At 50.4% G+C, this 19,469-nt stretch overlaps 1 protein-coding gene across 1 annotated transcript in view; it reads left to right on the top strand.

Moving 5' to 3' along the window:
* The window catches only part of INHBA (inhibin subunit beta A), a 21,173-nt gene extending 5,870 nt beyond the window's left edge, over positions 1–15,303 (top strand). The window contains exons 2-3 of the mRNA XM_074199072.1: positions 991–1,237; positions 13,364–15,303. Of these exons, the coding sequence (XP_074055173.1) occupies positions 991–1,237; positions 13,364–14,256 (1,140 nt within the window). The 3' untranslated portion in view covers positions 14,257–15,303. The remainder of the gene's footprint in view (positions 1–990; positions 1,238–13,363) is intronic.
* The last annotated feature ends 4,166 nt before the right edge of the window (positions 15,304–19,469 follow it).

Here is a 19,469-nt window from a genome sequence, read left to right as displayed (position 1 = left end):
ATATAGAATGGTGGGGCTGGAAGAGAGGTGTGCGTTGGGGAGCAAGGAGCAGAAGGGAGGCAGCCTGTCAGAATCGGGGCTGTGCCTCCCCCTCCCTACTCATACTTAGCCTTTACTCACAGACAAAACTCCCTCCCTCTCTCATTCACTCACTCACTTCAGGCCAATCCGTCGTTCTCCTCTCTCTCTCTCTCTCTCTCTCTCTCTCTCCTCTCTCTCTCTCTTTCTCTCTCTCTCTGTTTCTTTCTCTCTCTGTTTCTCTCTCCTCTCTCTCTCTCTCTCTCTCTCTCTCCTCTCTCTCTCTCTCTCTCTCTCTCTCTCCTCTCTCTCTCTCTCTCTCTCTCCCCCCCCCTCTCTCTCTCCCTCCCTCCCTCTCTCCCCCTGTGTCTCTGTCTGTCTCTCCCCCCTTCTCTCTCTCGCTCTCTCGCTCTCTCCCTCTCTCCTCGTCTGAGACAGTCAGCCCTCTGCTCGCTGACAGCCCCAGGCGGCCAGGCGCTGGTGCCCTGGGAGAAGGAAGGGAAGGGAAGGGAAGGAAGGGACCTCCAAAGCAAACTTCACAGAAAACTTTTTGTTCTCGTTCCAGAGAATTCGCCGAAGAGAAGGAAAGAGAGCGAGAGAGAAAGAGAGAAGGAGAGAGAGAGGGGGAGAGGAAGAGAGCGAGCGAGCGAGCGGGCGGGCGGGCGAGCGAGCGGAGGAGCGCGCCGAGGAGCGAGCGAGCCGGCGAGCGGGAGAGCGAGGCGCCCCGGCCCGGCCCGGCCCCGGCCCCCGGCTGCTCGCGGCGCTCCGAGCCGGCCGCCCCCGCCCCCGCCCCCCGGCCCGGCGCAGCCCCTCTCCCGCCCCCGGCGGCTCGGGCGGCCAGCATGCCCGGCTTCTCGCTGCGCGCTTGCTCCTGGCGCTCTGCTGGCTCCGGGTCCGGGGCTCGCCGGCCGGCGGCCCCGAGGGGGCCGGCCCGGGCCGCAGTGCCCGTCCTGCGCCCTGGGCGGCTCGCAGGCCGGCTCGCAGCCCGAGATGGTGGAAGCCGTCAAGAAGCACATCCTGGCCATGCTGCACTTGAAGAAGCGGCCCGACGTCAGCCAGCCGGTGCCCAAGGCCGCCCTGCTCAACGCCATCAGGAAGCTGCATGTGGCCAAGGTGGGCGAGGGCGGCGACGTGGAGATCGAGGACGACATCGGCCGCCGGGCCGAGCTCAACGAGCTCCTGGAGCAGACCTCCGAGATCATCACCTTCGCCGAGGCAGGTGGGTGCCTCCCGCGGCGCCCCCGGGGCTCCCCACCCGCGCCGCGCTCCGCTCGCGACGCCCGCCCTGCCCGAGAGGCTGGCACTCCCGGGCCGGGGGGAGGGGGGGGTCGGGGCGGCGGGCCTGGGCACAGAACAGGCCGCGGGGGCTGCTTCGGGCTGCCCCTTCCGAACTCTACCAGCCCCGACGGGGGTGGCGGGGGGGGGGGGGGCGGCCGGAGGGCTCTGCCCAGCCTTCTGGAGCCCGGAGGCGGGCTGCGAGCGGCGGGTGCCCGCAGAGCGGGGCGATGGCAGCGCCCGCTGCCAGCTTGCCAGGCGGAGGGGGGGAGCTCTGCCCAACCGGAGCCGCTGGGCAGGGGCTGGGGGCCCCCGAGTCTGGGCGCAGGGGCCGGCTCGCCTGGTTTTTGTGTTCCGCCTGGGGGGGGGGGGGCGGGGGGAGGCGAGCCCGAGGCCCGGAGCCCGGCAGCCCCAAGGCCCCCAGAAGCGGGGCGCCACATCTGGAGCTCCCTCCTGGGCGCCAGGCGGGGAGGGCCGGGCCGGCGCCCTCGCTGCCAGCCCCCTCGGAGCCGCTTTTCACACGGGTAACATTTGTACCACTGACTTCTGCCCTCGGCACCAAAAAGAGCAAGCGGGGGAACAAGAGGGTTGTTCTCTGGGCAGTTTCGGAGAGGCTGCCCCCCTGCCAAGGAATGCAACCTTGCTGGCCGCTCGCAGGGGCCCCGCGAGGCGGGGCTGCCAGGGCACCGGGGGGCTCCCCGCTGCCTGCTTGCCAGGGGAGGGGGGACCCGAGGGGGACAACGCACCTGGCCCCGAGCAGGGCCTGGGTCCCCAGCCCCCCGCCCCCTCCCACCCCCCAGCCACCGGACCAGGAAGTCAGCTAGGGCTGGGCACCCAGCTTTGGGGCCGGCTCCGAAAAGGGGCGCCCCGCGCTTCCGAGAAGTTGGCCGCTGACGGCACCACAAGCTAGGACTTTTCAGCCCCGAAAACCTGTTGCCTCAGAGGTCCTGTTTGTAAGAAAGAAGTGCCAGGTCAGGAAGTGGACAGGCGCTGCTGCCAGCCAGCTGCCCCCTGTCCTCAGTCTGGTCGCTGCAATATCGCTACATTCCCAGGGCGGGCTCCCTCCAGCCTGAGGGTTGACTAGGGACTCCCCACCATTATTCGCTTTTCTACCTGATAAATTGGGGGGCAAGGAGTCGGTGCATGCCCTCTGAGGCCTTGTAGCTTGCCAGCCTAGTGCCCACATCCCCTGGCACAAAGAAATGGGGGGTATTTTCTATACCTGCTCTGGTACCAGCCTCTGATCCATTGCACCTCTTCATCCATCGGCTTTATCCTGGGGTACCACATGGCCTGTGGTCCAAGGACTACCAGCGGCTGATATTCAACTTAGCCCTCCATCCCTACCCCCTTTGGGAATGACTGGGAGAGGGGCTTCTAGCATCCCGATGGAGACCAACTTGGGGCCAGAGCACACCACCTCCTGGTGGGGTCTCTGCCTGCTCAGGGTGTCCCTTTCCTCTGGGGTTTTCTGTTCTGCCTCATCTTACTGCCCTTTCCTTTCTGGGACTAGAGCAGGCCTTGCCTTTCCTTAGCAGGTAGCTAAGCAGTTAGGGTGCAAAGCCTAGCGCCATCATCGTTCTGAAGGAGTTAAAGGAATCAAAGATTATTGAGAGGGGAGCCTGGTCTTGGGAGGCTCTTGTCTGGGTTTTTGAAGGGGGAGCGAGATATTAATGGGGCTTTGGGAACAGGCCCGGGACAAAGCCTGGGGCTTGGTTTGGACTTTACCCATCACCCCCCCCCCCGAAGGATGAGAGCAGTTCGTCATCTTCCAGTAGCATAAACTTTGCCACCAAAAAAAAGAAGCCGGGCCGAGAGCAGGAGTTGGTAGCCTAGGCTGTGAGAACTTGAAGTTCGATAACTGTTGTTTAGTAACATTGTTTAGTAACATTGTAACATTCAGTTCCAGTCGGTAACATTCAGGAAACTTTGGTTTCCTTTGTGTTCCTATGGAGTTTCTTTATTTCAAAGCTTGATGCTTGGGAGGGGGCTGCAGCCCCCTCCCAGAGGGGGTCCATCCCTGGACTTAAAGGCATGGTGGATTTGTCAGGACCCGGTGGCCTTGGGGCTGTTGATTTTGCTCTGTGGCTGATGGAATAGAAAGTCTCAAGAGACTGCCCAGAGGAAGCTAGGGCTTACAGAACGTTGCCAGCTCCAGAACATCCTCCAGGCAGGAGGGATCTCCAGAGTGGGGCAGAAGTAGTTTGGGGAGCACACATCTGAGCCAATGCCCCAGCCCTTGGCCACAGAGGGCCTGTTTGCCTGTCTCTTTGGGCACACAGGAAGCAGGGGGTGCTCTGGGAGGATCCAGAGGCACCCCTATCGATGCCTAGTGAGCTTGGCAGGTGGAGAGCTTCTCCTGGCTTTACCTCCAGGCATGGCTTTTTTCAAAGAATGACAAGTAGAAGGGGGCCAGCTGTGCTGCCCCAGCTCCGGATCCCCATTTCTTCCGTTCCAAAACAAAAAGGACTTCTCCTGCCTCAGCACCCCAGGTCTAGATCTGGAGGCTAGGTGGGCTCTCTGGATGGCTCCCTTCCCCCCTCCCCCGAGACTGGGTTCCAGGGACCGTCCTGTTTGCAGAGAGGGGAAGGGGGAGAATCATTCAGCTTGGCAGGTGGTTCTCTTGAGTTTTGCAAATGTGCTTGGGGTGGGGGGAGAGGGGCAGCGCTGTGGCATTATTAAAGAAGGGCGCTTCTTAGTCAGTGAACTGTTAAGCTTTGGGCTAGTGCCCAGGCCGGAGGATGAGGCTGGCAACTTTGCTAGCAACCAGCTAGGTGACTGACTCCGATCAGCCCCCAGGCAGCAGGGAGGAGGAGGGGAGAGATAACTAGGAAGGAAAGGAGAGGAGAAATCTGAAACCTCCAGGCTGGAGAAAGTGCCGAGAAAGCTGCAGGAGGAGGTCCCTGCGATCCTGGGGGCCTGGAGGCTATTGTTTGCTGAGGGCTTGGGGGAGGTTGGAGCCACTGATTGAGTCCTTACCTAGAGACACCACCTCTGTCTGGGGCTCGGGCTGGCCTGGCCTGGGCAGGACAGCAAAGGGGATGCTATCTCCCTTAGGGGCTGCTGCTGCTGCTGGGGGGTAGAGGGGTCACCCAGTTCTCTTTGCTTGGGACAGGGGACAGGCCACAAGAGGGCGCATTCCAAAGACTTTTGCATCGCGCTTGTTAGCAACTTGGCCTCCGAGTCCTGTTAGTCTCCTCATAGAAACCAGTGCCAGATGGTCAGAGGGCTGAGGGTTTTGGCATGGCTTGGGCCCCCTCCCCCAAAGGGAGTACTCCCTCTAGAGAGGGGTCCTCAGCAGAGTCTGAAACAGCCACAAGGCTCGAACTCAACCAGTTCCAGCCCAACACTGGGCAGGCCGGGAATGCTGAGGCCCCCGGCTTGGCCCCCCCCTTCAGTGAAGAGGGGACCCCCGGAGATGAGTCTGGGAGAGGAGAGGGGAGGGGAGACATGAGAAGCAGAGAAGGGAGGATACCTCTTCCCATGGCTGCAGGCTCATCCCCAATTCTTGATTAGAAAGTCCAACTAAGCTGAGGAGCTGAGAAATGGGACCTAGTCACCAAGAGACTTTGACTTGTCTCAGAATTGTCTTCCTGATCCTTCTCTGAACTGGTGCAACCTCTCTGGCAGTGTCATAAGCAATAGTGAATGACTCTATGGAGCAGTGTGTGTGTGTCTGTGTGTGTGTGTGTGTGTGTGTCTGTGTGTGTGTGTGATCCGGTGAGCATGTGAGCCTATGCATGTGCAAGGAGGTTTATTTAATTCCTTATGGTACCCATTGTCTGGGGGTAAAATCATTTCTGACACCACTGGACCTCCTCATGATACCCCCAGAGTATTCCATGGTCAGGCATCACAGTGCCTTTGACCATTGGTTGACTGATGAGCTGGTCCATAGCCCCTTCGTGGATAGCTGGGAAAGTGTGGGAGCCTGGAGTCCTCAGAAAAGAAGGGAAATGGGAAGGAAAGGCAGAATCAGGAATGAAGGGATTTTTGCAGTTTTCAGGATGGTTAGAGATATAGATAGAGAGATAGGGACATAGATGGATAGATAAATAAAGAGATAGAGACGGAGACAGATAGATGTGTATTTTGGTAAGTGTGTAGAATGCATATATGCATCATGCTCAGCCTCTGTGAACTTGGGGAGGTGGGTGCCATGACTTTCTAGCAACTTCCCGTGGAAATGGTGTTTGACAGTGAGAGCTGCTACTGCTTCTCTCTGGGGTGTTTTGGGTCTCTTAGGTCAGAGTTGCATCAAGATCCACAGCATTTTCCATCCCAAAGGTAAAAGCCTTCCCTGCTTTGGGAAATTCTCAAACTCCAGTATGACAGAGTCACTAGATAGGATAGGGATTTCAGACCCAAGAGAGGAAGGCCTCTTTTGCAAGGAGTTGGGGGCCTTCCTCCTGCCAAGCCCGTCTCCCTTTCCCCTAGCAATGCTCATCCAGATCTTGGGCCTTTCCAGAAGGGAATAAAGGGCTAAAATTTGCCAGATCCCTGAAGCTTTACAGGTGCCCCCTGAGGGTGCCACATGTATCCCTGAGCTTCCATGGGTGCCCTCCTGGGGGGCAACTGACGGGACCCATGTATGAGGAAGTTCATGAGCTTGAATACTCAGTGAAAACCTCACTGTCTGTGAATGATCACTTTGTAGGGCCCCCAAGCAGATTACCCACAAACTCTGAGCATCAGGGGCGAACCTCTACAGCCACAGAGGCTGAGGAGGGCCTTTTCTTTTCTTTTTCCATTTGAGCTCAAGTCCTCGATATAAACAAGAACCCCACCCTCCAAACCACCCTGGAAACTTAAATGCTAAGACAGTGGAGGAAGGAGGGTAGCATATAACCTCACCCAAGTTGGGACTTTGCAAGGGGAGTCAGAGAAGAGCAAACGGGTCCAGTCGGTGAGAATCACTGCCACCTGGTCGGGCTGAGAGCTTATCCAGAGAGGCTTTCCCAGTGGGGAGACGCCCTCCGCCGCTGAGTGTGGTCAGCCGCTCTGGAACTCGGGTCTTCAAGGGCTGCTCGGGGAACACTGAGTGCTTGGTCATGTGCTGGTGCCCCGCAGGGGCCCTGCAATGGACCCTATGAGGGGAGATCCTGACTCTGCAGCCTGGCCCCCTCACCACACCCCCGCAGATTGTTCTGGTTGTTCTCATTCTCTAGTTTTGTGTAGCTTTTTTTCTCAATGGATTTCAGATGGCAAGGGTTCTGGGGCTGGTTGCTGTTCCGCTAGTGTTATTTTATGCTTAATGTTTGGCAGCCTGTCGCACACTTGGATAAAATAATTGTTTATTATGATGATTATCTTGTTCTCATTTTCTATTATTAACTTTATGATTTCTTGAGTGGACCTCGGTGGCAAAATGGGAAAGTGGAGAGGTCACTGGACTTGCTTGTCCATGGGAGCTGCGGCAAGTCCCTGAGCTGCTCTGCCTCAGTTTCCTCATCTATAAAATGGGAATAATAGCATTTACCTCACAGACTTGTGAGGATCTAATGGGATAAACAGGCTAAAATACTTATGTAAACACTAGTTATTGCTAGTCATTGTTCCCATCATTGTTAACAGCTGTTTGTCCCACCAGGAAAAAGTCACTTCTTAGAGCCTAAGTTCCCTCAGGTGTGGCGTGGGAAAATTGACTTTGTCAGGTCCCTCTCCGTCCAGAACCCAGGATCCCAGGATTGTATCTGGGTAGGGAGCTGATAGGAAGGTGGCAGGGTGTGTAGCCCTAGAGCATAGTCCCAGTTTGCCTTCTTTCTCTGATCCTCAGACAGCAGGAGACATAACCCAGAGAGCTGACCTAGGAGCCCAGAGATCTGAATTCAAGTCCAGCCCTTCACACATACTGGCTCTGTGACCGCAAAGAAGTCTCTCAAGGCATCTCTCAGTACTCCCAGACATTCCTCTTAGGGGCCAGGACCCAGAGAAGGGCCTGAATCAGGGAAGTTACAATTAAGGACCCAAACCTGTATTGGTACATCATAGAGGAAGACCGAGGAAGGTGTGAATGGAGCTAGAAGTTTGTGTGTGTGTGTGTGTGTGTGTGTGTGTGTGTGTGTGTGCGCATGTGCGTGTGCATGTGCGTGCACGTGTGCCTGAACGTTCACCCAATAGCTGCTCATGGGCCTTTCTTTAGCCCTACTTCCCTCAGCTGATGGGGGAGAGAGATCCTGTCCTTTGCCAGTCTCCCCTGCCCAGTTTTCTCCTGATGCCCTCCCCTCTCTCATCCTCCTAGGCCACCTTCAGCCTTGCAGTGGGCCCCCGTGCCTGGGCCCCCTGGTCTACCTTCCTCCCTTGAGAAAGTCCAAAGCAAGCGCCAGCTCCCCTCCCCCCTCCCCTGCGTGGGTCTTCCGTGCCTAGTGACTCAGCCAGTGACAGAGATGAGCCGAGCAGGCTCATGAGAAAGGGGGCTGGCTCTGGTTAGGATGCCTGCCTCCCGGATCAACCAGGGGCAGGGCAAAAAATAGCAAAGAGGAAGAGGGAGGAGGGCACGCTGAGCAAAGAGTGGCCACCTGAAGGGAGACCCCGGGCAGCCCAGATGCCACATCTCTGCTCTCGTGTCCCTCCCAAAAGAGAGAGGAGGAGGGGAAAGAGGAGATCTGGGAGGAGGAGGAGAGGGGAGGAGGAGGAAGAGGAGGAGGGACCCAGGAGCAGGAAGAAGCCCCTTCCCACCTGGCTGCCTTCATGTCGGACTTGGGCAAGGAGGCCGGGCAGAGTGGGGGCAGGGTGGGAAGTCAGGCCCTGTTGGGCTTCGGGGCCAGGAAAGGCGGGGCTGAGGCTGCCCTCAGAGAGCCCCAAACTAGCTGGCAGAGGGTACCTTGAGAGCTGGCTGCAAGAGAAAAGGGGAAAGAAAAGCAGAGAGCTCCAAGCACCTGATGGGCTGCTGCCGCAGCTCCACAGCCCTGCTTTGCTTCCCTTGGTCTCTTTTCAATACATTAACTTAACATTATCTAAGGAGTTTCTCTCAGTCTCTCTCTCTCTCTCTCTCTCTCTCTCTCTCTCTCTCTCTCTCTCTCTCCCCCCTTTCCTTTCTTCATGCCCCCATCTCCCCTTTATTTTTCCTCTCTTCCTTTTGGGAAGAGTAGAAAATGCCAAAACCTTACAAAATGAAATTCATGAATTCATGGAAGCCGAGATTTCAGCTAGAAGGTTCCCTGGGGCTTATCTAGTTGGCTCTGATTGCTGGCTCTCTTCTCTGGGGAGGGGCTACTGAGGCCCCAAGAGCTAAAATCCCTCAGCCTTGCTCCTCCAGAAACAGGGGAGGGGGCCAGCCTGCTCACCATTAACTCTGCCCCTGGTGCCTCTGCCACTCTACTCTCCCACCTTCTATGTGGGCATTGGAAAACATCTGTTCTCCATTAGTATGGCTGGCAGAAAACTGAAAAAAAAAGGTACCTGTAGATCAGGCAGACAGGAGAAAGCTGGGAGTCCCTCTGGTCCCCTTTCTCCTGGGCTTTGTGGCCATAGCTTTTCATGAAAAGGCACCTCTGGCTTTTGTGCCTTATTTCCTGGGTGGGCGGTGGTGGTTTTTCTTCCCTGAGAAAATTCTCTGGATTATATTCCAGAGCAATTCTAGAAATGGAGTCCAGGCTCCCTAAGTGACAGGGGAGGGGGATATTTGGAGGGGATAGTCCAACTGTCAGAAACAGAAGGGGGAGAAACCCATGGCAGATGCTGCTGGCTCTCTGACCTGAGGAGGAAGTGAGCATCCACATGGAGAGCTGGGGTTTATTCTGCAAGCACAGTGCCAAAGGGTAAATGACCAAGGACTCCTGGGAGATACAGGGGTTTGGGACTCTTCTGGTCCATGATGTGGTAGCCTCTGGGAGGACTCAGCCCCTTTCAATTCAGCACTCTTTCTACATTCCTGGTTTCTATGATGCTCCAAAGTCACTTGCTTTCCTGTCCAGCTGCCTGGAAGGGAGAGGGTGGTGCAATCTCCTGAAACCAGGAAACAGTTGGTGTGGGGCATTCATCTCCAGGCCCCTGCACCACCCAAGAGTATGGCTGAATCAGATTAAAATGTAACTTGGAAATAGTTAATAAAAACCAATCATAACAGCTAATGTTAGTAAGTGGTTTTCTAAGTCAACTCCCCCCCCCCCCCACCAGGAAGCCTCTTGTTTAGTTGAATAGCTCCCATTTCCATGAGTATATGAGTAGATAGCTACATGGCCTGGTGGACAGAGACCTGGCTTGGAGTGAAGAAGTCTTGGATTCCAATACCATTTCTCACACTTCCTTATGTAACCCTGGGCAAGTTACAACATTTAAAAGCCTCAGTTTCCTCCACTGTAAAATAAAGGGCTGAGATTCAATGGCCACTGAGGTCCTCTCCAGCTCTTGGTCTGTGAGCCTGGACCTAGAAGCCTCTTGTTCTTCTGGATCTAGGACTAGCCAGAGATCAAATCACACCTGTCTTAGATTCAGCAGGTAAAAGAGGAACCCAGCACCGGCCCTCCCGTGCTCCACGGCAATTCTTCCCCACTCAGAGGGAGGCAGTGTGGATCAAGAGAAGGGAGTCAGGAAAACTAAAATCCAACCCACACCCTACCACCTACTAGACTGAGTGATCCAGGCTAGGTCATTTCTCTAGGATTCAGCGCTCTCATTTGTAAAATGAAGGGGTCAGATTAAGGGAAATCCTCTAGCTCTAAGTCTGCTGCCCTGTGGCAAGCATTGGACTTTAGTGATGGTCAGTGAACAGAGGATCAAACAAAACAAAATGTCCTCTGTTCTCTCCATCCTTTCCATGTGCTGTCTCTGTTTGCAATACGCTGAGATGACCTTTCCTGAGGACTTTGTGTTCCCTCTGGAGCTTTCTGATAGCCCTGGAAGGGAAATGCCTTAGGGATTCATTATTATTCCCAATTGACAGAGAAGAAGACTGAGGTTTAGAGAGATGGCGATTTGCCCAGTTCCCCTTAACTCTCAGGAATGGCATTTGGTCCAAAGGCCTCTAGGAGGAGAGGGAACGTGGTGTTCTCTGCCAGCCTGCTGCTCCTGGGGAAACTTCTTCCTGCTCAGACCCTCTTCTTCTCCCTGACCCCAAGCCCCTCCCCCAGCCTTTCTTTCAAGAAGAGGCACCAGTAAATTCTGTGGGAATGAGCTGACTGAAACCAGGTGCCCTTTCCCATCCTGGGGATGATTCCACATCTACAGTTTCATGCTCTCAGTTTCCTAGAGAAACCAAAGCAAGCCGGTGCCCTTTGGCTGTCTGTTGGAGCAGCTCCTCTCTCTGGGCCTTTCCATTGACACCCTGAAGTGGTTAGGATTTCAGAGGCAGGCCTGGGCAGACAGAAGGGAGTTTGTTAGCAATACTATGGGCAGAGCTGGCATTCCCACATGGAGGGTGGGGGAGGGCAATTGGTGGGGATCAGCTAGCAGGTTTCTCTGGCCAAGACATTGGGCAAACCAGACCATCTCTCAGTCTACTGCTGATATTTTGATCTTGCTTCATCCTAAATCAGGGGGCTCAGCCTCTGGGCCCTGCTTTACTTTGTGGAAGAACATCTGAGTAGTCCTCCCCAAGAGCAGAGCAACATGGAGGGACCTAATTCTCCCTACCCCATTGAGAAGACCCAAAGAAAAAGATTAAGGTGTTCATTTTTGGTGGGGTCCCAGTACAGGCCAGATTTCCCCAAATCAGAATTACATAGAGCCAAGAGAGCTAAAACAGGGATGAGATCCCCCATGAATAGGGGACCAAGAGTCTGTTGGAGAGACTTGTAGGATCATACTACTGCTGGGAAAAGAGCCAAGCAGGGAAAATTGCAAGGATCACAAAGATGGGGATGAGGCCATTGTCTAGGGACTTTCTCTTGGATCTTCCATTTTTTAAACAGAGGCCTGGAACTGAGGCTAGGAGAACCTCCCAAAGCACGTGCTTGCCCTCTCTGGCAATGACTTTCAATTTTTTTTTGGGGGGGGACAATAGAGTTAAGTGACTTGCCCAAGGTCACATAGCTAGTAAGAGTCAAATGTCTGAGGGCAGATTTGAACTCAGGTCCTCCTGACTTCAGGGCCAGTGTTCAATCCACTTTGCCACCCAACTGCCCCTTGGCATTGCCTTTCTGTTGACTTTTCTATGTTGTGTGTTGATTTAGTTCTGCCTGTGTTGCTTATTGCCATCCTAGCCAAGGAGCAAGGAAGCAGAGGGCAGAGACAACTCCTTATTCCATCTTTGTCTTCTCCCTAGTGTATAGGACAGTGGTAGCCAGGGTTCCAAATGCTTGTTGGAGTTAATTCAATTAAATCTAATTGAATGTGAACACCAGGATAGACAGGCCACCACAACTGGCATTCACACAGAGACTAAGGCTTGCAGAACACTTCTCTTACAACAACCAGGGAGTTGGCAGGACCAACTTGTTCCATTTTATATATGACCAAATTGAGGCTGAGTGCTTCCCCATGATTCTACAGCCAGCATTGGAGGCAAGAATCAAACTGGAGTCTCTCCTGATTTCAAGTTCGGACTTGGCAATTCTACCACAGAGGTTCACAAACAATCCCAGCTACAGTTTCCAAAAATATTGAGGACAACGCTCCCAAAGAGCTTTTGTTGATGCAACTTCTATCAAGCATTTATTGGAGTAGAAATTAGAATATTTCAATATCATTGTGAAAATAATTGTGCCCTTGTGGACCCCCTGCCAAAATTTCAGGGATGTCCTAGGGCCTCCAGATCACACTTAGAAAATTGCTTCTCTCTGGCATCTTCTTACGGTTGTGCTCCTGGACACAAAGCTGGATTCTGTGTCTTATTTAGTTTATTTACATATTACATGGACATAGGTATGTTCTGCATAGCCACTCCCATTTATGTGGCTATGTTACATGCTCATGTGATGCATTTACATATGTGTGCTTAGATATATATGATGTTTAAGTGAAAATATGTGCACCACATGTCTAAGTTTGTAGACACAAAAAAACCACCTATAATATGCATTCTATGGATAGTAGTTGTATGTGTGGCCCATCATCTCTGTAAATGCACATATGATAGCATAACCTACAAGCACATGTGGTTTTCTCAGCAGACTGCTATTCTGATTTTCTGGTTTATTGGTACGGGATGGTGGGAGTGGTCTAGACCAGGGCTGTCCAAACTTGCTTTTAAATGGTTTTATTAAAACAATAGACAGACTATTTTGAATTGCCATTTTAGTGAGAGCTCTGCGGTAGCTCAGCTTCGTTTACTAAAGCATTTAGTAAACCCACAGATGACTTCCTTTTGGACAGCCGTGGTCTAGATGGCTAATTTCATGGGTGTATCAAGTGCTTGATATGTGAATCAGTGACTTGAAGAATTTGCTAAGGATGTTGGGAATATCACAGCCTTAAGTGACTGGTGCAAGTTCACCCAGTTGCATTAGGTCAAAGGTTGGATTTGAGCTTGGTTTCTCCAGACTCCACTAGCAGGATAGGTCTCTATCCATTGGACCACACAAGGCCTGTCAGATGGAGGCACATTCTACTTATTAAAGAGGGTATTTGGAGACAAAAGGCAGTCATGAAAGGGTCAAAATGGAGGGACAATCGTATCAGGAGCAGGATTTCAGAGTGACATCTGACTCCTGAGAGAATGTCTAGGTAGATAGACAAAATAGTAATATCAATATGACATTGTGTCTGTGTTTGAATGCTCCCACATACATATTTCACACATGTAGAACCGGGATTGTTTAAGGAAGGTAGAGCTCTTCCTTATTCTATTGGGAAAATGAGCAGAGCTATAGTAGAGGTCTGGTTTGGGGTCCAGCTCTTTGTTCTAAATTTTGTAATTTATTTTCCCCCAGTTAGATGTAAAAAATCAAATGTTTGAGTTCAAAATTGCCTCCCTCCTCCCCTCTCCTGTCCCTGGTTCTCTCTCCCCATGATCTTAGATGTGTCACTCCCCCTCTCGTTGGGGCTCCAGTTCACTTTTCATTAAAAAGAAGGGGTGCCCCCGAATGGAAAACAATTCTACTTGTGTGATCTTGGTTAGTTCAGTGAACAGCTTCGAGCCCTGTCACTAACCAAAGACCCCTTTTCCCTTGTGCTGTGTTTCCCACTCCAGGCACTCCCAGGAAGACGCTCCACTTTGAGATTTCCAAAGAAGGTAGTGACCTCTCTGTGGTGGAGCGGGCTGAAATATGGCTCTTCTTGAAAGTCCCCAAGGCTAACCGGACCAGGACCAAAGTCACCATCCGACTCTACCAGAATCAGAAGCAATCCCAGAGCGGCCTGGATGCGGGTGAGGAGGCCGAGGAGGTGGGCCTCAAAGGGGAGAAGAGCGAACTCTTGATATCTGAAAAGGCGGTGGATGCCCGCAAGAGCACCTGGCACATCTTTCCAGTCTCCAGTAGTATCCAGCGCCTATTGGACCAGGGCAAGAGCTCCTTGGATGTGCGGATCGTCTGCGATCAGTGTCAGGAGACAGGCGCCAACCTGGTGCTGTCGGGCAAGAAGAAGAAGAAGGAGGAGGAAGGAGAAGGGAAGAAGAAGGAGGCTGGAGAAGGTGGGCCAGGAGGCGAGGAAGAAAAAGAGCAGACCCACAGACCTTTCCTTATGATGCAGGCCCGTCAATCGGAGGACCACCCGCATCGCCGCCGCCGCCGGGGCCTGGAGTGTGATGGCAAGGTCAACATCTGTTGCAAAAAACAGTTTTTTGTCAGCTTCAAGGATATTGGCTGGAATGACTGGATCATTGCCCCCACAGGCTACCATGCCAACTACTGTGAAGGAGACTGCCCCAGTCACATAGCAGGAACTTCAGGCTCCTCCTTGTCCTTCCACTCCACGGTGATCAACCACTATCGCATGAGGGGGCACAGCCCCTTCTCCAACCTCAAATCATGTTGTGTGCCCACCAAACTGCGGCCCATGTCAATGCTGTACTATGACGATGGCCAGAACATCATCAAGAAAGACATTCAGAACATGATAGTGGAGGAGTGTGGCTGCTCCTAAGCCCTCTCCTGCCTGGCAGATGGAGGGGCCCCTGGGGCTGGGGGCAATGGACAGATGAGAGGGAAAGATGCAGGAGACAGTGAGAAGGCAAGGAATGACAAGACACAAGGGCCTCCTTTGGGCTGGAGTTTCTCTGGGAAACTTTGAAATAAAATCAATCGAAGACTTATGAAGGAAAATTGCAGACCATCATTAGCCTGGCTTCAGAGAAGAAGCAGATGAAGGAGCTGGGGACTGTGGAGGGGAGGCTTTGGCTTTCCTCCCTTCTTCCCAAGGAGATCAGATTGGCTACTTTGGGGGTGGACACGCAACAGCCTCAGCCCCTTGTTCCCTCTCATCACGAGCCCTGAGGTCAGCTCCCCTCCCTTGTCAGTAACGTGAATCCCCCCATTCCCAAGAGCATCCAGAAAGCCATGGAGCGGAACATTCCCAGGGATGTTTGCCCCAATTTGCCAAGGCCATAGGGCATGTCAATATGCCTTGAATGATATATACATACATGTGTAAATATGTAGAGACACATATATGTATAGATCTCAAAGTAGATCAGTGTCTGTGCACTGTGAGAGCCTCATCTGAATCTGCACACACTGCCTGGGGCAAGAAAAGCTTAATGTGGGTTGTGCAGGGGGTCACACCTTTTCTGCATTGATTCAGAGAGAGAGAGAGAGAGAGAGAGAGAGAGAGAGAGAGAGAGAGAGAGAGAGAGAGAGAGAGGACAAGAATGTGGGAGAAATGAGAGAACAAGGAAGGAAAAATACCAAGTAACATTTCGTTAAGGTGCTCATGATTCTAGAACTATGCAACCTAATTGGTTTGAAACTGTTTACCTGAGAGAGAACAAAAAGAAAGACTTTTTTTTTTTGTATTGGAAGTAACATGATTAATTTTTTTTTTTGCTTCAAGGAGAGATACTTGAAAGGAATACTGTTTGATCCAAACAGTTTTATCTTTTGTAAATGTTGTCGTTGATGTCGATGTTGTTTATTGTTTACTATTTGCACTATGATGGTGTTTGACCTGTCTAATCCTTATTTAACAAGTATTTTCGGGGGGGGGGGTGGGGGGGGGGGGAAGTGAGAGCTGCACTTAAATGTGAGCTGTAGAAGAACGGCTAGCGCACACAAAATAGCTATTTTTATTATTATAATTATAATTATTGTTATTATTATTATTTTGTACCTTACAAATGAATAGACACGTACACCAAAGACATTTGTGTGAGCCTTTAAACAGTCTGTTTGTGATGGGCGCTGAGCATTCCGAGGTGACAGGTCAGGCTGCCGCCGGGGAAGGACGGGGAGGGGTCCGGGAGGCCGCCATCCCGGCCTGGCCTCTTCTTCAGAGGCCAGCCGGGAGCCGGGGGCCGTTTCTCGCTGGACGCGCAGTAGTTGTACACTGTTGGAAATCATATTCATGAAGCAGTACATGTGTGTGCACGCCTGTCCGTCTCTGTGTGTGCATGCACGTCGATACATGCATGTTTGTGTCTACATGCCAAGTGCGTGTGAACACGTGTGTGTATGTCTACCTACATTGTATCATGTCCACATATATTTTCAGAACTTCAGGCTGTCGTTTTTAATGTTCCTAAAATAATGAATGTTTGTGTGCAAAACACAGTATTTTTAAAGAGGGTGTGATTTTATTTTTGCTTTCTCTTTGGATTGTGTGGGGATCCATTGAACAATGAGATTGAAACTGAACTGGAAATGCCAGTGACTCTTCCAGAAGGCCCTCTCTAAAGTCACATGGGATCCTGAGGCTCCTCTTGGCTCCTCTTTCCCCCCAGTTGACCCCCCACCTGTCAGCCCCCACAGGTGAGAATGGGGAAGTTTTGCCATCTAGAATCCTTGGCCAAAGTCAGCTTTCCATGACAACTAGGCTATCAGAGATTTGCCATGCTGGTTCTGACTCTAGAAACAACTGGGTCTTTAGCAACCTGCAAGCCAGTGCTCACTGGGATTGGCTAAAGGATTCCTATAGAATTTTCTCTTGGTCAAACTGTCCAAAAAGTGGGGATAAGAAGAGAAAAATTAGGTGGAGAGAGGAGGGAAAGGGGACAGGGGTTTAACCCCTTAATTTTTTATTTGTATCTTCAGCCAAAACTCTATGTGTGTGTGTGTGTGTGTGTGTGTGTGTGTGTGTGTGTGTGTGTGTGTGTGCCTGCCTGTGTTTCTTTGTATTAACTGAGATGAAAAAAAGAAAAAAAAACTTTTGTTTTATAAATATCAAAGTCCATGATTATAGCTAAGTTTTCTTTAATTTATTCCACAGTATTTAGCTTGCCTAGTACCGCTATGGGTTATTCATGTATGTGCTTTTTTTATACAAATATAATTTTTATAGACTTGTTTGCATCTTGCAAAAAGAAAAAAATCTTGAGACAATTCGCTAATAATTTGGTAAAAATTAAATTCATTACTAAAATGTTATGTGAAATATGAAGGCTTTCCAAACCTTGTCAATCTGTAGGATTCTTTATGTATGTGTATGTTCATATGCAAATGTACATACATTATATGTGTGGATGTGTGCACCCACATATCCAGGGATATCAAAGACCACCAGCGAAGAAATAAGAGCCTACTAAAACTAGAATAGCTGTCCTTGCAAAGACTATATAATGATGTTGGCAGGGAAGATAAGGCCACTGGGTAGCAAACAATAAGAGAGTTGAAAACAGGCAGGGCTTCCGATATCTTCCCCATTCCTCTATGCTGAGGATAGCTCTACCTGAGTAGAGAAGAGGGCAAGAGTTAGTTTCATTGCCAGTGTTTCCAAATTTCTTAAAATTCTATTTAAGGGTTTGGGATCTGCATCATCTATTAGTGGTAGGGGTATTAAGATTTGGAAAGAGGATATCATCCCAGAGAGCAGGTGAGGTGGGGCATGGATTCTTCACGAGGAACCAAGAGGAGAAGGGAGAAATGGCAGCTGTTCTCTGATTAGGTGTTTCTAAACTGAAAAGTTCATCTCCCATTAAACTAAGGACAATCCTTGAAATGATCAGGCAATGAAAACTGGAGATGATTGGTGGATAATATAACAGGATGTAAAAAGACATGAAAACCTATTGGCTTTGAATTTTAAAGAGAAATACACATTTCTAGGATGACAATTGGCATTCTTACTCACATTCACACAGACACACACACACACACACACACACACACACACAGATTTTAATTTGGTGTGATTCCATTGGTTTGTCCACAGGCTATTTAGAATTAGAAAGTATTACCACTTTCTTCAACATTTGGGGGGGGTGGGGAATGCAGGAGATTCCATGCTTGTCCTAACCTCTTTAGATAGCCAGTTTCTAAGTATGAGTGAGGCCAATTAGTTTTATGCTGCTTGGGTCCTTCAGAACTTAGTTTTTCTTGAAGCTGTCTTCATGGTTGTCCTTAAGACCCTCTCTGAAAATTATATCTCTGAGTAGATCACACATATATGTGTGTCTGTGTGTCTGTGTACACATGGGTATTATAGACATAGATCTCCTTCAGTGTGTATATGGAAATGTAGACAAACTACTTTATACATGTCATACACATACATCTCTCTATTACTGGAGTTCACCTTTCCACAGGGGACTAAAATTTGTAGGAACCCAATGAAATCAATTGGATGTCTTGAAAAATCTGATGCCTGTTTAAAAAAACAGGGAGGCATTACTAGGAGATACAGTTATAATCAGCAACTGCTTTGCCTGAGGCCCCTAGCCAAGCCTTTTGCACACTCTGACTTTGAATCAAGAATAATTGTCTGTATGGATTTCTGTATAAGACTGAATCCCATACTCCCTTCTCCAGGGGCTCAGCTGTGCTCTCCTGAGAGTGAGAGGAAGTTTTTCTTCCTTTGGTGGAAAAGGGGCTAAATCTTGTGTGAGAGGGCTTGATTTATCCATTGGGCCTCAGTTTACTCATCTGTAACATGAGGTTGGACCAGCCAGTCTCTGAGGGTTCTTCTTGATTCAGGTCTATGATCCTAAGAAAGGTACGACTTGGAGTCTCCACGCCCTCTGAGGTTCCAATTTGTACTGAGCTTGGATTCCAATCACCCAGCTCCCTGTAAACGCCTCCCTCCCTGTGGGCCTCCTGGCATCCTTCCTCTTTGATGTCAAAAAAATGAGTCACCCCCAAAACCTACACATAGAATGAAAACTTGAAGATGTGGGCAGGAGGGCCGGGGGAGGGAGTTGTATGGGTTTAAATTAAACCCTGTATCTTGGAAAAGCTGTTGTGTAGGTCAAAGAAAATGAATGGTTAGAAGTCCCCATCTCCATGGGCAGAAACAACTACCGCTTGGGCTATATTTGCTCCCTTGTTTGCTCTTTATTTTGGATTTCAAGTGAATATTATTTTTTTTTCTGGATTCATCCCCTCCCTCATTTCTCCCCTCTATTTAAATGCTTGGAAAACAAGATATTGACATGGTTTAACTATTTTTCTTTAAAAAAGAAACATACTCTGAAAGCCAAGATATCCTAAAGCCTGTTGGGTTTAAACATGCTTGTGCTCTGTGGTTGCTGTTATTTTATTGTGTCTGTTTGTTTGGTTTGGGGGCCTGGGCATCCCCCTAGCAGTGCTTTAACTAATTAAAGTTGTTAATTTATATGAGTGCATTTCAACTATGTCAATGGTTTCTGAATATTTATTGTATAGAAGGACTGGTAATTTTTTTATTTACAATATGTTTAAAGAGATAACAGTTTGATATGTTTTCATCTGTTTATTGTAGAAGTTATTTATTTTCATGGCATTCCATCTGATGTTCGGATATTTGGAAGACATGCGATCTCTACTTTGTACAGTTAGGGGACAATATTCATCAGCTCCTGATAGCTTCTTTGCCTTATGTTAAATAAAAAAGACCTGTTTGGCCTTTATTGTTTATTCGTATTTCTATCTTAACTGTTATGATTGGTTTCCCATGGGTATTGGGGCTTATGTAACCAGAGGCATTGTGACCTGGGTAATGAGTGAGTTCTTGGTAAGAGGGGAGGGAGGGAGGGAGGAAAGGGGAGAGAGAGAGAGAGAGAGAGAGAGAGAGAGAGAGAGAGAGAGAGAGAGAGAGAGAGAGAGAGAGAGAGAGAGAGAGAGAAAGAGAGAGAGACAGAGAGAGACAGAGAGAGACAGAGAGGTTGAAAAGAAGGGGGGGAATTAGACAGTGAATGAGAGCAAATGAGAATTGAGAATCAAGTTTGGGAG

This window comes from Macrotis lagotis, chromosome 8 (assembly GCF_037893015.1).
Source record: "Macrotis lagotis isolate mMagLag1 chromosome 8, bilby.v1.9.chrom.fasta, whole genome shotgun sequence".
In the NCBI taxonomy this organism is placed as follows: Eukaryota; Metazoa; Chordata; class Mammalia; order Peramelemorphia; family Peramelidae; genus Macrotis; species Macrotis lagotis.
This window is presented reverse-complemented; position numbering and strand designations above follow the sequence as displayed.